A 16812-nucleotide genomic window follows, 5' to 3' on the forward strand; every position below is an offset into this window, starting at 1 on the left:
GTCAAATTCAGATATTGATCCATGCAACACATGGTGCCCTCATTCAATACAGCTATTGATTGGGTTGACACGTGATATTGAAGATTAATTAAGTGCTGTTATGTAGAAGCAGATTCAAGAATGAGACCTGGAGAATTCTATACGAAGTATGAATGGTGCCTCTTTTTTAGAAATGGCCAACAGCCCCAAGTCAATTGTCCTCATTGATTCATTTACTATGACGATCACCAACCCAATTCAGCAGACACTTTTATTAGCAAATTCAATGACGTTATAATCTTTGAGATTTACAAATGTACAATATATTTATAGCATTATCTTCAGTCAGCCTCAGTGCAAAGATATACATATAGTACATTGTGATCATTTTTTGTAAAAACATTAGATGGCATAAGTAAAAAAAGAAGACACATAAGGCACAGTTTCCAGATACTTCCAACTAGAGGCAAAAGGGGAAAAAAATACATACATATATATTTATTTTATATAAAGTACTGTATGTTAACTTTTTCCCATCTGTTTGTAAAAAATATATGTGCAAAAGTGTGTTTCTAATGATGCCCTAAAGAGCTGGCAGAGCTATACCTCAGAGTCCTCTCTAACAAGGTTGACAGTGTCTTTAGAAGTGTCCTCAGTTGCAGTGTAGGCTGGAGTTGGGTCTCTTCTTGGAGAGATGTCAGCTGGGCCAGCAGATGATGGGGCTGGGGCTTCTGTAACGTCGTCCTTCTGTTCTGTCCCCATCTAAGACCACAAGAAAACACAAATCTGCCAGTTATCTCCCTAACAGGACTACAAACTGTTTTTGTGTAAAGGAAATTCATCTTGTTCCACTCACACAGAATCATCGACATAGACATACAACTTAATTTATTTCAGAAAGATAATTACCAGAAAGAATGCTGGCACTAAGAAAACATTTTAAGAAATTACCTCTGCATAGATTGGATTTTCAAAGTTAGTGGTTTGTTTCGGTTTTCTTTTGAAGAAATTCCATTTTGTAGCCTATATGAAAAGGAGGGGAAAACATATGAAATTTGTGGGTAGATGTCTTTTTCTTCGGTCAAGATTTTGACATTTCTTCTCATTGAAGGATAAATCCATTTTATGGGACCATGTATTTTGGTAGTGTGGAAAACTGCCTGATACTTTCTATAGTCCCTGGACAGCAACTAAAATTCTCTAGGCTCTTTTCTTCTAATAATTTCAAAGCACCTCTTTGATTTGAAAGTTATAGTCTCTGGCCATAATATTTACAAGATTTGACAAATGGGTCACCCTGGCTACTCCACCAAAAGAAAATAGGCACAGGTAGGAGATTTCTCCAGGAGTTTCTTTAAAAAATGAAAGAAAAGGCCAAACTCCAATTCTTGTTTTATAAACTAATGTCTTGATTCTGGTTAACAGTATCCCTGATCTCAGTTCTTTCTGTAATCATAATAATTTTCATTTGTTGTTGTTGTTAAGTGCCGTCAAGTCACTTCCCTGACTCATAGCTACCCTGCACAAGGTTTTTGAGGAGCAGCTGGTGACCTTGAACCACGAACTTTGCAACTTTGCAGTCGAGCACACACAGCGCCACACCAGGACTTCTAATGTTAATTTACTATGTGTTTAAATGTGTCAGGGTCTAATCTGAGAGCTTTTACAAATTTCTAATCTTATCAACAACCCTGAGGTAGGTACTTGCAATTGTCTCTATTTTGCAGATTAGAAAACAGAGTCATAAAAACATTAAATTAACTAAATTACAGGTAGAAGAGCATGCACTGATCACCCAGCAGGACTGAGGTATCCAATGAAGAGTCACCCTAGACAATGGTGATTGGTAACCTTCTTGCTGAAAGCCTGCTTGTGGTGGTAATGCTGGCCACAGTTCTATTCAGAGCTGGACCCAGCTCTGGCTATCTGCTGGAAACCTGGCAGGAAATGAGGGAACGGGACAGCCTACTCCAGCAGGTAGCTGAGATAACTAACATGTTTTATGGAGTATTCCTTGCTCTGTGAAATTAAGGGACCAACATGTGAAGGTGTGGGGAGCACATGACTATAGGAAATGATGGGAAAGAACCAGAAGTAGAAGAGAAATAGAAGAGGCCACACAAATTAATCCACATTTCAGTACCTAGAGGAAAATGACACTTGGGTCAGAGCCCTTACCTCTGGAAGGTCAAAACCCTCAAAAGTCATTGCTTCAGTATCAATTAGTTACTTTGGGTTAAACAGTTACTAGCAAGAGAAATGACAGAACAGAGGCATGAGAGGCCACGTTCTTGGAGTTTTACAGCATATTTGTAAATGACGGATAAATCTGTGAGATTCCTTGGCATGTTAATGTTAACCTAGAGTTATCTTTACAGTCCTGGTGTGGCACTATATATAGGATAAGCCCTGGACCGCAAGATAGATTTGAACCACAAGGTTGGTGGTTTGAACCCACCATCTGTTCCTTGGAAACACTATAATGGGTCGCTATGAGTCAGAACTGACTCAAATTCAATTAACAACAACAGGGTGATCTTCACCAAGTGCAGGGACTGCCTTTAAGCCACAGTGTCTGTTATATCAGTTCCCAGAAGGCAACAGACACAGGCAAATCTATGGAGAACAAACCTGAGAATGTCTCAGCCTCAACTGACTAAGGAGAGTAAGAGGAATGACTGGCGTGCTGCAGAAGCAGTGATGAGAAGAAAAGGGACCATCGCTGGCACAAGTCCTCTCTCATTTCAAGTCTCTCAGTGTTCTTCATTTTGTTTCTGATGACTACTGTGGTGCTGTAGGATAAGCACTGGACTGTTAACCACAACGTAGGTGGTTCAAGCCTGCCAGCTGCTCTTTGGGAGAAAGAGGAGGCTTTCCATTCTCGTAAAGACTTCCAGCCTTGGAAACTCTCTACAGGGTTGTGAGTCAGAATTGACGTGATGGAACGTAACAATAACCACTGCACAGGTTAAAGGTCACAACATCCCACAGTACTCCCTTCCTGAAAGATTATGTTGAGAATATAAAATAAATCTAGAACTTCCTTGGGTTGAGTCAGACTTGGGAATCCAAATATGACATTTAAGGTAAATCCATTCTAGGAAACACTTTTTAAATGTAGCTTAACGAAAAAAGCTCAGTCCTTTTAGGAATGTGAAACTGAAAATTCTTTTCTAAAATATTTGTGGTGTGGGTGTCTGACAGAAGAAGGAGTCAGACATGGTGAAGAAATAGTTAAAGGTGGGCAAAGAGACAAGCTCTGCTCATTAGCATCAAAGTGCTTGGGGTTTTGTTTTGTGTTTTTGATTTTGCTCCATACAAGCAGATAGGTAGAAGTATGAACACCAATAGATGACACAATTTGAGAAATAAGATTATATTAAAAGATACAATTTCCAACTACCCTTACACCATATTTGGTTCTTTATAGGAGTGCAGATACGGAGTCACAAAACTTCAGAAGTGACATGAATATTTCAGCACCTGGCAGTGTGCATCTGTGTGTGGTGGGACATGATTTCTGGAGTCACAGTGAATTGGGAAGGATTGACATTTAATTGACAGGGGTCAAAAATAGTAAAATATCCTGCAATGCACAGGACAGTTGTTTTATACTACAAAGAACCATCCTAACCAAATATGCCAATAGTGCCCCCAATGGGAGACATTTTTTAGGACTCCAGTGCCCAAAGGTGAATGATACACACAGAATAAAATAGCAATATATAAGTTAGTTGAGCATGTATCCATTAAAATTCATGTATATTATACATTTTTAGCAGTCTATGTTAGATTAATTTGTTGGATTTCCCTCTGCAGATGAATCCCCACTCCATCTAGTGGCCTTTTCCTTCTTCTTTTTTAGACCTCCACAATTAAACACAGTGCCTGGAACAGTATCACTGACTGGCTGATAAACGATGGAGTTGGACAGATGATAAAGTAGGCATAAATCAGTACCATCTAGTGGTCAATATGGGTAACAGCAGTAAACCAATGAACAACAGACAATTAAATAGCAACACCAAGTTTTTAAGAAGTTTGAACCACCGACCTTGTGGTTCACTCACAGAAGGGTGAACTCGCTATTTATACAAATTAAAGTTCCTGGTTTGTAAAGGCAGATCCAGAGTCTGTAACCCTTTTCTACACGGTTTCCAATGTCACAAGGAACATTATTTCCAAGTCAGCACTTGAATGTAACTTTACTTGGTGTGAAGGTTTTTTTTTACTTCAAAGTTCTTAAAAATTATTTTTATTAACTGCCTACGCATCAAGGGAAGGAGCTCCATCTGGTAGCATAGTGGTTACAAACCACTAAGGGCTGTGAACCTTAAGGTCAGCAGTTCAAAACTACTAGCTGTTCCGTGGGAGAAAGATGAGGCTTTCTGTTCCCATAAAGATTTACAGCCTCAGAAACCTGTGCAGGGTCGTTATGCGTCGGAACCGACTCCATGGCATATAACCATCATCACCACCACATATCAAGGGATCTGTGAGCCTGTCAGGCTTTCTCCCTGGTTTCCCAAATCCCACCTTGATTTCAGTGATCAATCACTGTTACCTGACTCCCATCAGCACTTGGTGAAGTCTCCTTGGTCTCTGGAGCTATCTCCACCTCTGACGGGCTAATGGAGCCTTCATAATTCTTGTTAACCACATTTCCAGATTCAGTCACCTGTGAATATATTGACAATCTTGATCCAGTTTGGGAAGACTTCAGGACTAATGATATAACAGTGAGTATCAACTGTGGTTCTCATTGATTTCATTGTTCTCCCACAAACATGGCCAGGTATCATGTTTACTGCATAGCTGATATTCCATGAATAAAAACCACTTCTACCATCCCAAAAATCAAGAACACCAATCATTAAGTCATCTCATGCCTTAAACCTGTGAGAAAACTACATGAGGGGGCTTCAAAGGGCTTGGAATTTACCTAGGAACTTCTGACGCCCCCTAGTATACCATCACTTATTAATAACCATTTCCATGTCCACATATTCTCACTGTTGATCATATTTTGAATATAAGGCACACTGGCTCTAGATTGACAGTCAAATCAATATGAGTAACTAACTCCCCAAATTCACTGGTAAATTGGTAATCATATCTTTGGATATTTGGAATAAACCAATAACTTAATGTAAATTGATTTTTTGATGCAACAGGCAAAATGAAATCCATATTCCTCCAGACATTTTCTGCAGCTATCATGTGCGTCCAAGGTCCCACCTTTAGCCCAAATTACCATGAATCAATACAGGCATGCCTCACAGATACTATGGGGTTTGGGTCCAGATCACTGCAATAAAGCAAATATCGCACTACAGCAAGTACCTGAAAGTTTTTGGTTTCCCAGTGCATATAAATGTTCACACATATTGTTGTTGCTTTTGTTGTTAAGTGCCATCGGGTCAATTCCAACCTGTAGTGACCTTGTATAAGATATCTGAGGAGTGGCTAGTGAGCTGGAACCACAGACCTTGTGATTCAAACCAACTTTGCAGTTCAGCGCCATTAACCCACAGTGCCACACCAGGACTCAGTTTATACATATATGTGCATATTAATATGCAATCGCATTTTGAAAAAGTTTGAAATATTGTGAGAATGGTCAAAATGTGACAGAGACACAGTATAGATTCATACTGTTGGAAAAATAGCTGCCAACAGACTTCCTCAAAAGATTTGCCACAAGTCTTCAATTTATTAAAAAGACGCAGTATCTGTGAAGCTCAGTAAGGTAAGATACAAGATAATGAGGTTTGCCTGCCTGTACACTGTAGGGGAGAAAGTCACTGCTGTTTCTAGATTTTTCCATTCACCAGTGTTGCTAAGTATTATCAAGTCGGATCTGACTCATAGTGACCCTGTACAGGACTTCCAAGGAGTGGCTAGTGGGTTTGAACCACAGAAGCTGTGGTGCACAGCCCAGTGTTTATCATACAGTATCACACCAAATTTGGGTATGTGCCTGTACAGTTGGCCACATTTTATATCCCATGAAAATGACACATGAAATATCACATTTGTTTTACTATGTGATGAAAGTTTTGCTATCTGGATTTCAAAGGAGCCCTAGTGGCAAAGTGGGCAAAGCGCTCAGCTACTTAAAGATTTACGGTCTTGGAAACCTTTGGGGGCAGTTCTACTTTGTCCTATAGGGTAACTGTGCGTTAGAATCAACTCGATGGCGGTGGGTTGGGTTTTGGGTTTTTGCTTTCTAATTTGGATGTCATGGATCAGGAAGAATGCGTTAATGTTCCTGAAAGCTGTTCACAAAGTAGACATTTCTATCCTGTGAGTTCAAAAGAAGTTTCGGTGTTAACAATGAAAGAGCACGTCACTAGCGTCAATTATCCCAACCAGGAGGCACAGGTTGGTAGCTGACAGACACTGGAAGTGGTTTTCATCCAAATCTGATGACACTGGTTGCCTCCCTCCATAAACCTATCACATTTCCCAGCTCTCCTTACTGATCACCAGAAGCAGGGCTGCCTGAAAGGAAATTTAGGTACCCACCTATCAACCAAGGAGGTATCTGCATTCTTTAGAAAAGAAAGGATGAGGATACCAGCATAACCCAGAGAATGTATCCAGAAATTTCTGAAAAATGGCCCAATATTGGTTCACTCATCCGTGCCACAGATAGACTCCTATGTGGAGAGCCTGGGATGTGTTGGCACTGTGTTTGCTAAGCATTTTGATGGATTAATGCCTTGGGCTCTGACATCACTTAGAAGAAAAAGGCTATGGTTAGTACCAACCCTCAAGAACTAGACAACAAAACAAATTCTGATTGCTTTCAAGTGTTATGTCCCTGGGTCAGTCCTGTCCCTGCAGATGGTGAAACTGAAAAGTGGCCCTCTGCGCTTCCATGTGGAGGAAAGGTTAGGGTAATTCTGAGACGCATTACTCAATAGGAAAAAATCCAGCCACAGCCACGATGTTTCTTACCTGGGTGGGGAGAACCACTTTAATAGCACTATCTCTGGCTGCATACATTGGGTTCTCAAATATTATGGGCTGCTTCCCTGTCTCCATGGCAAAGTGTTCACTCTGATGGAAAAAAAATGAGAGATCTTAGTGTTTTTGATTGCTGGGATCACACACAGAAGAACATGCCTTCCTTGCACCTGTAGGCATGTTAGGTGTGATGTTAAGTTTACTCAAATACAATATCCTTTTGAATGCTTCACCACAAAAAAATAAAATAAAATTCAGCAGTCCTCCAAATGGTCCATCATTATTTAAAGTAACATAAATTCATAATTTATCGGTTCAAAACAACTGAAACATTCTTCCTAGATCTTAGTAACTCAAATGGGTGTTGGGTCTGAACACCAGAGAAAAGGGTGGCTGGTGGAAGAAGAGCTAGAACAATGAGAAGGAGAGAGAAAAATGGTAATGTATTTTCAAGAAAAAGGTAAATAAAGATTTGGGAAAGAAACAGAATACTGAAAACTATTTCTCAATGCAAGTTTGCATTTGTCTCCTCGTAATATGTCTCATTTGGTCCATACAGAAGGTATTATTGAACCCATTTTACAGATGGGGCAGTGAGAAAAAGAGACCAAGCTCCACGCTCAATATGACATACTCAGAAGGTGGCAGAACTGGGATATGAATCAATCATTATTTCTACAACCACTTTTTTTTTTCCTCCTACCACTTACACAACTGTGAGAATGTAAATCAAACTAGGAAAACTACATTTCCTCACTTCTTTCTTTATACAAACAAAATGCCATCAAATAAAAGCAAAACATCATGCTCTCTCCCTGTTAAAAAAAACAACAAAAAACTAAGATCAACAATGTGACTTATAGTGAGGGTAAATTTCAATTACATTTTTAATGCTTGTTTCCTACCTTTGACTGTTGTTGTTGTTAAGTGCCGTCGAGTCGATTCCGACTCATAGCGACCCCGTGTAGGGTTTCCAAGGAGCAGCTGGTGAGCTTGAACCACTGACCTTGCAGTTCAAACGACTTTGCTGTCTGATGGATTAGCTCACAGCGCCACACCAGGACTCCTACCTTTGACTATACAGTGCAAATTTACTTTATCCTGACAGACATACATTATTTCCTTGTTTACCCGGCTAATTTCATTCTTAATAAAAAGTGTTTAATTTAATGGGCAGTAGCCTCCACCTCAAACTACTACCAAGCGTGACTTAACCTTCAAAGAATCATTCTGGAAGCACACTCACCATTGCCATTGATCTGTCAGTAGTAGGGTCGAGCCCAAAACCAGAGACTCCAATATCCATGGTGACATCCATCCCTGATCTGAAGGTAACCCCATTTTCATGTTCGGAGGACTTGACAAGACTACTTAAGCTGAAAGGAAGAAATTAAAACATTTTCTCCATAAATCTTGCTTCAATAAAGTGCTCAATTTTTAGGGTCCCTGAAAACCCACTGCCACTGAGGCAATTCAACTCACTGCCGCAGAGAAGAACTGAGCTCCATAGAGATTTCTTGGCTGCAATCCTTACAGAAGCTGATCACCAGACCTTTCTTTCACAATGCCACTGGGTGGGTTTGCACTGCCAACCATTTGTGCTACCCAGAGATGTTAATTAACTGAGAATCTTCAAGCACATTCCTGAATTCTTGAGATCGAATGGGGTGGGTCAAGCATCTTGTGTGCTCCATCAACTTCAAGTGTCTAACTTGAATGGCCACCAGTAAGCAAAACCATTTGGCCTTAAGACTTGTCACCAAGCTTCAGAGAAACACTCAATTAAGATGTTGCGGTCTAAAGTGACTGCTATAATTCCTCATTACTTTTTGTATCTATAGAATATGTAAACTCTTTATGGTACCATTTTTTGTGCTAAGTATATAGTAACAAAACAGTTGCCATTTCTATAATCTTCACATGCAATGTATTTTTTTATTTTAACCCAATTAAAATAAATTAATAGTTATTAGCATGATCACATCATACAGGTTTCTACATCATAAAACTAACCTGGGTAACTTGGGCAGAGAAGGTAAGAGGGAGCCGGTTTTTCTATAGTGGAAAAATCCGCCAACTGCCAACGCTCCAATTATGATGACAAAGATGACTGTCAACAGCGCCGCCACTGCTGCTATCAAAGAGAAGTCAACATGACAACATGTGAAGGAGGAAAAGGGCCGACGGGATTAGAAGCAGGAACTAGGAAATGGAATCAGATGCTCTTCAAAGAGTGGATTAAGCAGAGTATACGACGACATTCCGTTTCAGGGAAATAGAATATTTCTAGGTACCTCATATTCTTAAAACTTACTTGTTCCTGGAGGAATGCCTTTTGAGAATCCTATTTCACAGTAGCTTCCAGTGTAGCCACTAGGACACCTGAAAGGAAAAGGAGAAATAATCACCAGCCATCCTGTCTTAGACTTTGGCTGAAATTTATAAGCACATTCTGAGACAGAGCAAGCTTTGGCTGAGTTAAATCCCATGTTGAACAATGTATCCTGTGCGACTTCGATTTATTCTATTAAGAGATGACAAGCAGAAATAAGAGTTTTTGTTGTTGTTAGGTGCCATCAAGTTGGTACCAACTCACAGCGACCCAATGTACAATAGAATGAAACACTGTCCGGTAGTAGCAGTGCCTTGTGCCTGGTGGCACCCAGAGGGTCAGGCAAATCAAATACATCTATCGGTTTCTTCTCTAACCAACGGGAAATCTGTCTTAGAAAGTAAAAGTGAAAATCATGATAGCATTCTGTCCTATACTAAGTTTCATCCAATACTGTCTGTCTAACGACATCTGTTTCTTGCTTCTTTCCCAAGAATCCTCTTCCTTCCAAACCATTGATCCGGTCTTCCAGCATATCATATGCACCTAGTGTTGTTTTGTTGTTGTGCTGTCGAGTCGATCCCGACCCATACCGACCCTGTATAGTGTTTCTGGGGAGCGGCTAGTAAGCTTGAACCACCGACCTTGCAGTTCAAACGGCTTTGTAGTCTGGCACATTAACCCACAGCGCCACACCAGGACTCCACCTAGTACTACAGTATTTATGTTGATAGCTGCTCTCCAACACTAGTTAACAGGGCCAAGTGAGCAGGAAAATGTGGTTTTCGTTTCTATAGCTCCTTGCTACTCATAATGTGGCTCATGACTCTGTGGAGCTTGCCGGGAATGAAGAATCTCCGGTGAACATGAGAAGTGATATTATAACAAGATGCCCAGCTGGTTCTCAAACATTATAGTTTGAGAAGTATGGCCTATGTCTCTGTGGACTCTCCCAAGGGAAGGTAACTGGGTTAAATTGTGAGAATTAGGGCACTGGTACCATCCCTGTACGTGTTTTGCTGACCGCTTTGAAATCTCAAGTTCCCCCCGAAGAAGCAAAGCCTAGCGCTCTGATGCAACGGTCACACTTACTTGCATTTGGGGAGGTTACTCTCATCAAAATAGCAAGTTCCTCCGTACATACACCTGCATGCGGGGGGCATGGAGATAGGAGATTCGACAGCTGCAGGAAGGGAAAGCCATGCATGTGTTAGTAGGCCAGTCTTAGCAGAGCCCTTCACCCCATGCAAATCTGCCTCATGCCCACAGCTGCCGTGCAGTGGGGTAGAAGGAACAGGGGCAGCTAGTCACCCTGTCAAAGCCATTCTGACTCATAGCAGCCCTGTACAGGGTTTCGAAGGAGTGGCTGGTGGGTTTGAACTGTGGATCTCATGGTTAGCAATCCAATGCTGATACTGCAGCACCCCACCAGGACTCCAGCCCACCTTCTCTTAGGCAAATGAGTTTCCTTAGAAATCATATGGCCTTGGAGAACAACATCCATTTGGTGGAAAGGGTTATGATAGCATTTTGCCCATGAAACAGTGAAGAGGGCTCAATTCCAGAGCAGCTATTAATAATCAGGAAGCTCATCAGAACTCTCCTCTGTGGACACAGTTAAAATGAAGAATTCAATCTACACACACCTCAGAATTTCCAGAGGCTCCAAAGCATCAGCGATTGAGCAACAGAGACTCAGGTACATCAATACTGAGTACACAGCTAGAAAGAGCTCCTGATTTTTAGAAGTACTCAAAAAATGCTCTTGTTCTGAGTCTTGCTGCCAGCTCAGCCCCCACATACTCCCTGGATGTGCCTGAGGAAGGTATACATTTGTCTTTATTTAAGGAGTTAGATCTAAGTCTCTTAGATGTAAGTCTCCACTTAAATTTTACTTTGAAAGGCCTTCCCTGAATACCCTGCCTCCCACGTTCCCCACCCCATGGTATCCCCCACAAGCCATCTTGCTTTAGCTCTCACCATATACTTTTAATTATTGGTTTCTTGATTTATTATTGTTGTTAAGTGCAGAGTTGGTTTGAACTCATAGTGACCCTGTATATGGTTTCCAAGGAGCAGCTGGTAAGTTTGAACTGCCAGCCTTGTGATTCAAACCGACCTCATGGTCCAGTGCTTTATCCCACAGAGCCCACACCAGGACATACTCTATTTATTGCTCTCTACAAATAAAGGTCAGGTGTGGTGCTATGGGATAGAAGAGCTGAACTGCTAATCACAAGGTTGGTAGTTCAAACCCACCAGCTGCTCCTTGTTAACCCTATACAGAGTCACTATGAGTTGAAACCGACTGGATGGTACTTAACAACAACAACAGCAATTAATAAAGACATGGTGAAACCCTATTGAGAATATTCTAGTCTGACATATGGGGCCACTATGAGTCAAAATCCTCTGGTTGGGTTTATCTGTTGTCCTCCTGGTGTGGTGTCATAGGATAAACACTGGACTGCAAACCACAAGGTCACTGGTTCAAACCCACCAGCTGCTCCTCAGAAACCCTACAGAGGGTCGCTAAGAGTCAGAAGAACAACAATAGAATAGAAGGTTAATCAGAGCAAGCAGATTACTTTCTGTGTTGTTTATACTTCTGTTATCGCTAACAAAAGAGAACTTCAAAAAGTTTATTGGAGAAAATGGAATTAAAAGATAAATGGAATTTTCCCATGAACTTTTGAAGCCCCCCTCATAATTATAACAGAGTCTAGGTCATAGTTGTTGCTGTTAAGCGCTGTTGAGTTGGTTCCAACTCACAGAAAACCTGTAAAGAATTTCTGAGGCTACAAATCTTTGCAGGACCAGAAAGACTTTTATTGTTCTCGCATAGAGCGGCTGGTAGGCTTGAACCACTGACGTTGTGGTTAGCAGTCTAATGCTTATCCTACAGAGCCACTGTGTTCCCAGTGTATAGTAGGAACTCAATTAATCACTGAATTAATTAGTCAGTTAATGTGCCAAGCCAAGACGCCATAAGTGTTTACTTTGATTAAAATTCCTTTAGATGAAAATGTCAATATAAAAACCATGAAGCTAATAATTTACAGGAAGATTGTAGTAGATGAGGTGGACATCTTTAACAACGCCTGTTCTACAATGCGGAACTGCAATAAATGTTGAAACCATCATTCTACAACTCAAAATTGTTGAATCTTGCCAATACTTCTCCTAGTGGCATTTGGATAAGTTGTTGCTGCTAAGTACCGTTGAATCAATTCTGACCCACAGCAACTCTGTATAGGGTTTCCAGGGAGCGGCTAGTGAGCTTGAGCCACTAACCTTGCAGTTCAAACCAACTTTGCAGTCCAGCGCATTAACCTGCAGCGCCACACCAGGACTCCATTAGGATAAGAGTGGTGTGGTACATGAAGGGATAAGGAGGGAAGAAGGTTTTTTTTTTTCTGAGTTCATTCTCTAAACCTGGAAGCTAGACCAAGGATTGCTGCTGCTGTTGTTAAGTGCCTTTGAACTGGTTCCGACTCACAGTGACCCCATATAGTGTTTCTGAGGAACGGCTGATGAATTTGAACCACCAAGCTTGCGGTCCAAATCTACCTTGTGGTTGAGTGCTTTATCATCAGGACACCAAGGGCAGCTCCTTGGTTAAGCACTTGCTCCCCCTGGTGGCAGAAGTTGTCTGTTGTTATGTGCCATCCAGTTGTTTTGGATTCATAGCGACCCTGTATAGGGCTTCCAAGGAGTGGCTGGGCTGCATTTCCCCTAAAGTTTGCTTCAAATGACGCAGGTCATTTTGTGTGTCACTAGGAAACTGCTGGAGTCCTGGTGTGGCACTATGGGATAATGCATTGTGGATGGCTTGTGGTTTGAATCTGTGGTTCAAATTCACCAGCTGCTCCTTGGAAACCTGACGTAGGGTCTCTATGAGTCAGAGCCGACTCAAAGGCACTTAACAACAACAACAGGAAACTGCTAGTGTGGCGCTGTGGGATGCAGCACTGAGCTGCAAGGTCGGTTTGAACCTCAATGTCAGTGCTTTAACTCACTAGCCACTCATAGGAAACATTACAGAGTCGCTATGAGTCAGAAATGACTCAGCAACACTTAACAAGAAGGCTGCTTCAGGGTGATTTCTTTAACGTGCATATTAAGTACAGGATAATAGTTTGGGACCTTAGTTATTCTCTACGGTTGTGCAAGAAGAGTCTCAATTTAAAGTAAACAAGTAAATAGATGATCCACAACATTTATGAGGAGACTTAAACCCTGGATGGTACTAACAGGTAAGCACTTGATTACTAGAGGAAAGTTTGGTGGCTCGAGCCCAACCAGTATCTCCTTGGAAGACATGGCTGGTAATCTGCTCCCAAAAGGTCACACAGCCTTGTAACCCCTGTGGACTACAGCGCTACTCTAATTTATGGGATCATCTTCCGTCTGAATTGACTCAATAATAGCCAACAACAACTCCTTATTCTAGCTTCCCTCTCCCAAAAGCATAAAGTACGTTTCACACAGTGACCCTTTTCAGTGGTCACAACTTCAGTTGTCCAAACGAGCATGTAAGAAAAGCTGTGACCATCCTGTCGTTCCCCCCTCTGCACTAATTCCCTCCCACCTCAGGATCATGGCTTTCCACCGTGAGGAAGTCCAGTGAAGGCCAAATAGATTACTGAGGCAGTAGGAATCCAGTAGGAGGTACAGGAAGATGTTTTATAGAAAGCCTACTCTTCAAAATGTAAAGACAATGCAAACCAACAGTAGATTCAAGGGCACTGGATTGGTATTTCTATAGATCTCAGAAATCATTAGGATACAAGTTCTGTTTGGCTCCTTATTTTCTACTCAGCTCTTTCTTCTTCTCATAGTTCTTATCCTACCTCTGACGATCTCATTCTATTAAATCTATTATTTATTCTCATTCTATTAACATGGACTTCTGGAGTAGGATCAGCACTGGACTGAGAACCACAAGGTCAGAAGTTCAAACCCACCAACTGCTGCTCAGAAACCCTATACAGGGTTGCTATGAGTTGAAACCGACTAGATGGTACTTAACAACAATAACAACTATTGATATATGCAGCACACAAAGGCTCCTGCAGGAGGAAATCAGAGACAGACAAGCTCTTCGGTGGTGTCCAGGCGTTGCCCTACCTGCATCACACTGAATGACACTCCCTTGCATAAAGCTGGAGCCTTCAGGACATGCACAGCTGTAGCCTCCGGGTCTCAGTAGGCAGAGGTGACTGCAGACATCTTTACAGGGATTGGGCACTGGAAAGCAGATGGGAACAGGATTAAGTCCTGAGGAGAGAATGAACAACCCACCCTAGGACAAACCTGTCAGCTAGGTTATGACTCTGCTCTAGTGCATGGGCCACCTTGTTACTCACCCTTGTATCTCCTGACACCTGACAGACACCCCAGCACAGACACAACCTTTCCTATGTCCCTCCCATTTCCACCCCACCTACACTTTCTACTGGTCTCAACCATCTCCTCCATGATGTTGTCAGACAGCTTCTCTATCTATTTAGTTCACTGTATAACTTCAAAAATGAACCAGAGCTAAAGCACCTTGAAATGACTCAAAAGACCAATAAGAGCCCATTATTATAACAGGAGAAAGATGAGGCTTTCTACTCCCGTAAAGATTTACACCCTTGGAAACCCTGTACAGGGTCACTATGCATCGGAACTGACTCGATGGCACTTAACAACAACAACAATTATATCAAGGGTTTCCATTACCCAAACATGGATAAATCACAATATACAAGAAGGTACAATCCAGAAGATGTGATTTCCACCTCAATCCTCCAGAGAGGATTCTTCTGGGTTTCAGTGTCTTGATTTGGAAAACAAGGGACTTTATAAGTACGATTCCCATCCATGGCTACATATCAGAATCATCTGGGGGGCTGAGCAGTACATATTTAAACTGATCTGGGATGAAATTTAGGTATTGTCATTATAAAAAAACTCTTCAGGTTATCCTAGAAGCTTCTGGATTATAGTCATGGTTATAAAATACTAAAACATATTCCCAAGATCTCGTTCAAAATCAGACTCATTATCTTCTAAGCAGAGCTTCTCAAGCTTTATTATGCATGCACATTACCCAGGGCATCTTGTTAAAATTCATATTCTAATTAGAAAAGCTGAGAAACTGTGTTTGTAATCAGTTTCCATATGATACAAATGCTGCTGGACTATAGCCCCTACTTTGAATAGCAAGGGTCTGAAGCAGTGGTTCTCAAAGTGTGGTCCATGCACCAGTAGATCAGCCTGGCTTTTTCAACTTCAAGAGTAGATAAGACTACTGTGAAACTCATTCTGTGACTGGGCAATCTAACTTGCATTTATCAGGGGTCTAACACCTGCTGGATCCTGTGGCCTATTAACTCCAAGCTGCCATTAAGGATGGAATTTTATTTCCTATCTTCTGGTGGTTTGCATAATTTTATTTGATATTCAATTCTATCTTTCTTTGGACACAATGGTTAAAACACACACACACACCTTTTCATGCATGAAGAATTCAGTCTATTATCAGCAGCTACTATTTGCAAACAATGTAGTCATTCATTTGAAATAAGGTTTCCAGATAATAAGGAATGTCTTATTCTGAGGTGTTACCTGACTGGTTGTATCTGTACTGATGAAAGACTCGAACTTGAGTGAGCCAAGGGTTCACTGTCAGCAGTTTCATTCTATCTCCATTCCCAAATTTATCTTCCCTCCATACTTCTCCCCTTTCCTTAGATGTCCAGTATATCTGGCCTTCAAAGACATCCAGGCTGTAAGGGTTCCTTACTGCTTATCCACAAGGGAGAAAACAAACAAAGCAAGGTTATTAAAAAGAAAACATTTTAGCATTACTTCTGCTTGGATTGTCTCTAATGCAACACCAACATCTGGGACATTCTGGCAGACTGGCATTAGGAAACCCAGCTCTCTGTACATATGACCACCAAAGAACATGGCACTGTGAGATCAAGATAATGAAAATGAAACTAGACTGATGCTTATGTTCTGGTGACATAGTGGGATACACATTGGGCTGTTAACCATAGGGCTGGTGGTTTGAATTCATCAGTCACTCTGAAGGAAAAAGATAGAGTAGGCTCTAGGTTTCCATGGAAACCTTATACTATGAGTCAGAACTGACTTAAACTGATTCAACAGCACACAACAACAGTCCTGGTATGGTGCTTTTGGCTAAGCACCAGACTGGTTACTAACTGCAAGGTTGGTGGTTCAAAATCACCAGTCGCTCCTCGGAAACCCTATACAGGGTTGCTACGAGTCAGAACCAACTTAATGGCACTTAACAACAACATGAGGTCGATGGTTCAAGCTCACCAGCTGCTCCTTGGAAACCCTATACAGGGTCGCTATGAGTCGGAATCGACTTGACAGCACTTAACAACAAGATGAGTCAGAACCAACTTGATGATGCATGATGCATAACAGCAGCACAATTTCAGGAGCCCTGGTGGTGCAGTGGTTAAAGGTTCAGCTGCTAACTACAAGATTAGTGGTTCAAATCC

General features: G+C 41.4%; 1 protein-coding gene across 1 annotated transcript in view; it reads right to left on the reverse strand.

Moving 5' to 3' along the window:
- Positions 1 to 579: 579 nt before the first annotated feature.
- LRP2 (low density lipoprotein receptor-related protein 2) overlaps positions 580 to 16812 on the reverse strand; it is a 191394-nt gene continuing 175161 nt past the window's right edge. Inside the window, exons 70-79 of the mRNA XM_006867037.1 lie at positions 15899 to 16075; positions 14414 to 14533; positions 10376 to 10466; positions 9266 to 9333; positions 8965 to 9085; positions 8198 to 8327; positions 6943 to 7044; positions 4544 to 4657; positions 931 to 1002; positions 580 to 741 (exon numbers count right to left, since the gene is read on the reverse strand). Coding sequence (XP_006867099.1) covers positions 580 to 741; positions 931 to 1002; positions 4544 to 4657; positions 6943 to 7044; positions 8198 to 8327; positions 8965 to 9085; positions 9266 to 9333; positions 10376 to 10466; positions 14414 to 14533; positions 15899 to 16075 — 1157 coding nt within the window. The remainder of the gene's footprint in view (positions 742 to 930; positions 1003 to 4543; positions 4658 to 6942; positions 7045 to 8197; positions 8328 to 8964; positions 9086 to 9265; positions 9334 to 10375; positions 10467 to 14413; positions 14534 to 15898; positions 16076 to 16812) is intronic.

This window comes from Chrysochloris asiatica, unplaced genomic scaffold (assembly GCF_000296735.1).
Source record: "Chrysochloris asiatica unplaced genomic scaffold, ChrAsi1.0 scaffold00099, whole genome shotgun sequence".
NCBI lineage: Eukaryota > Metazoa > Chordata > Mammalia > Afrosoricida > Chrysochloridae > Chrysochloris > Chrysochloris asiatica.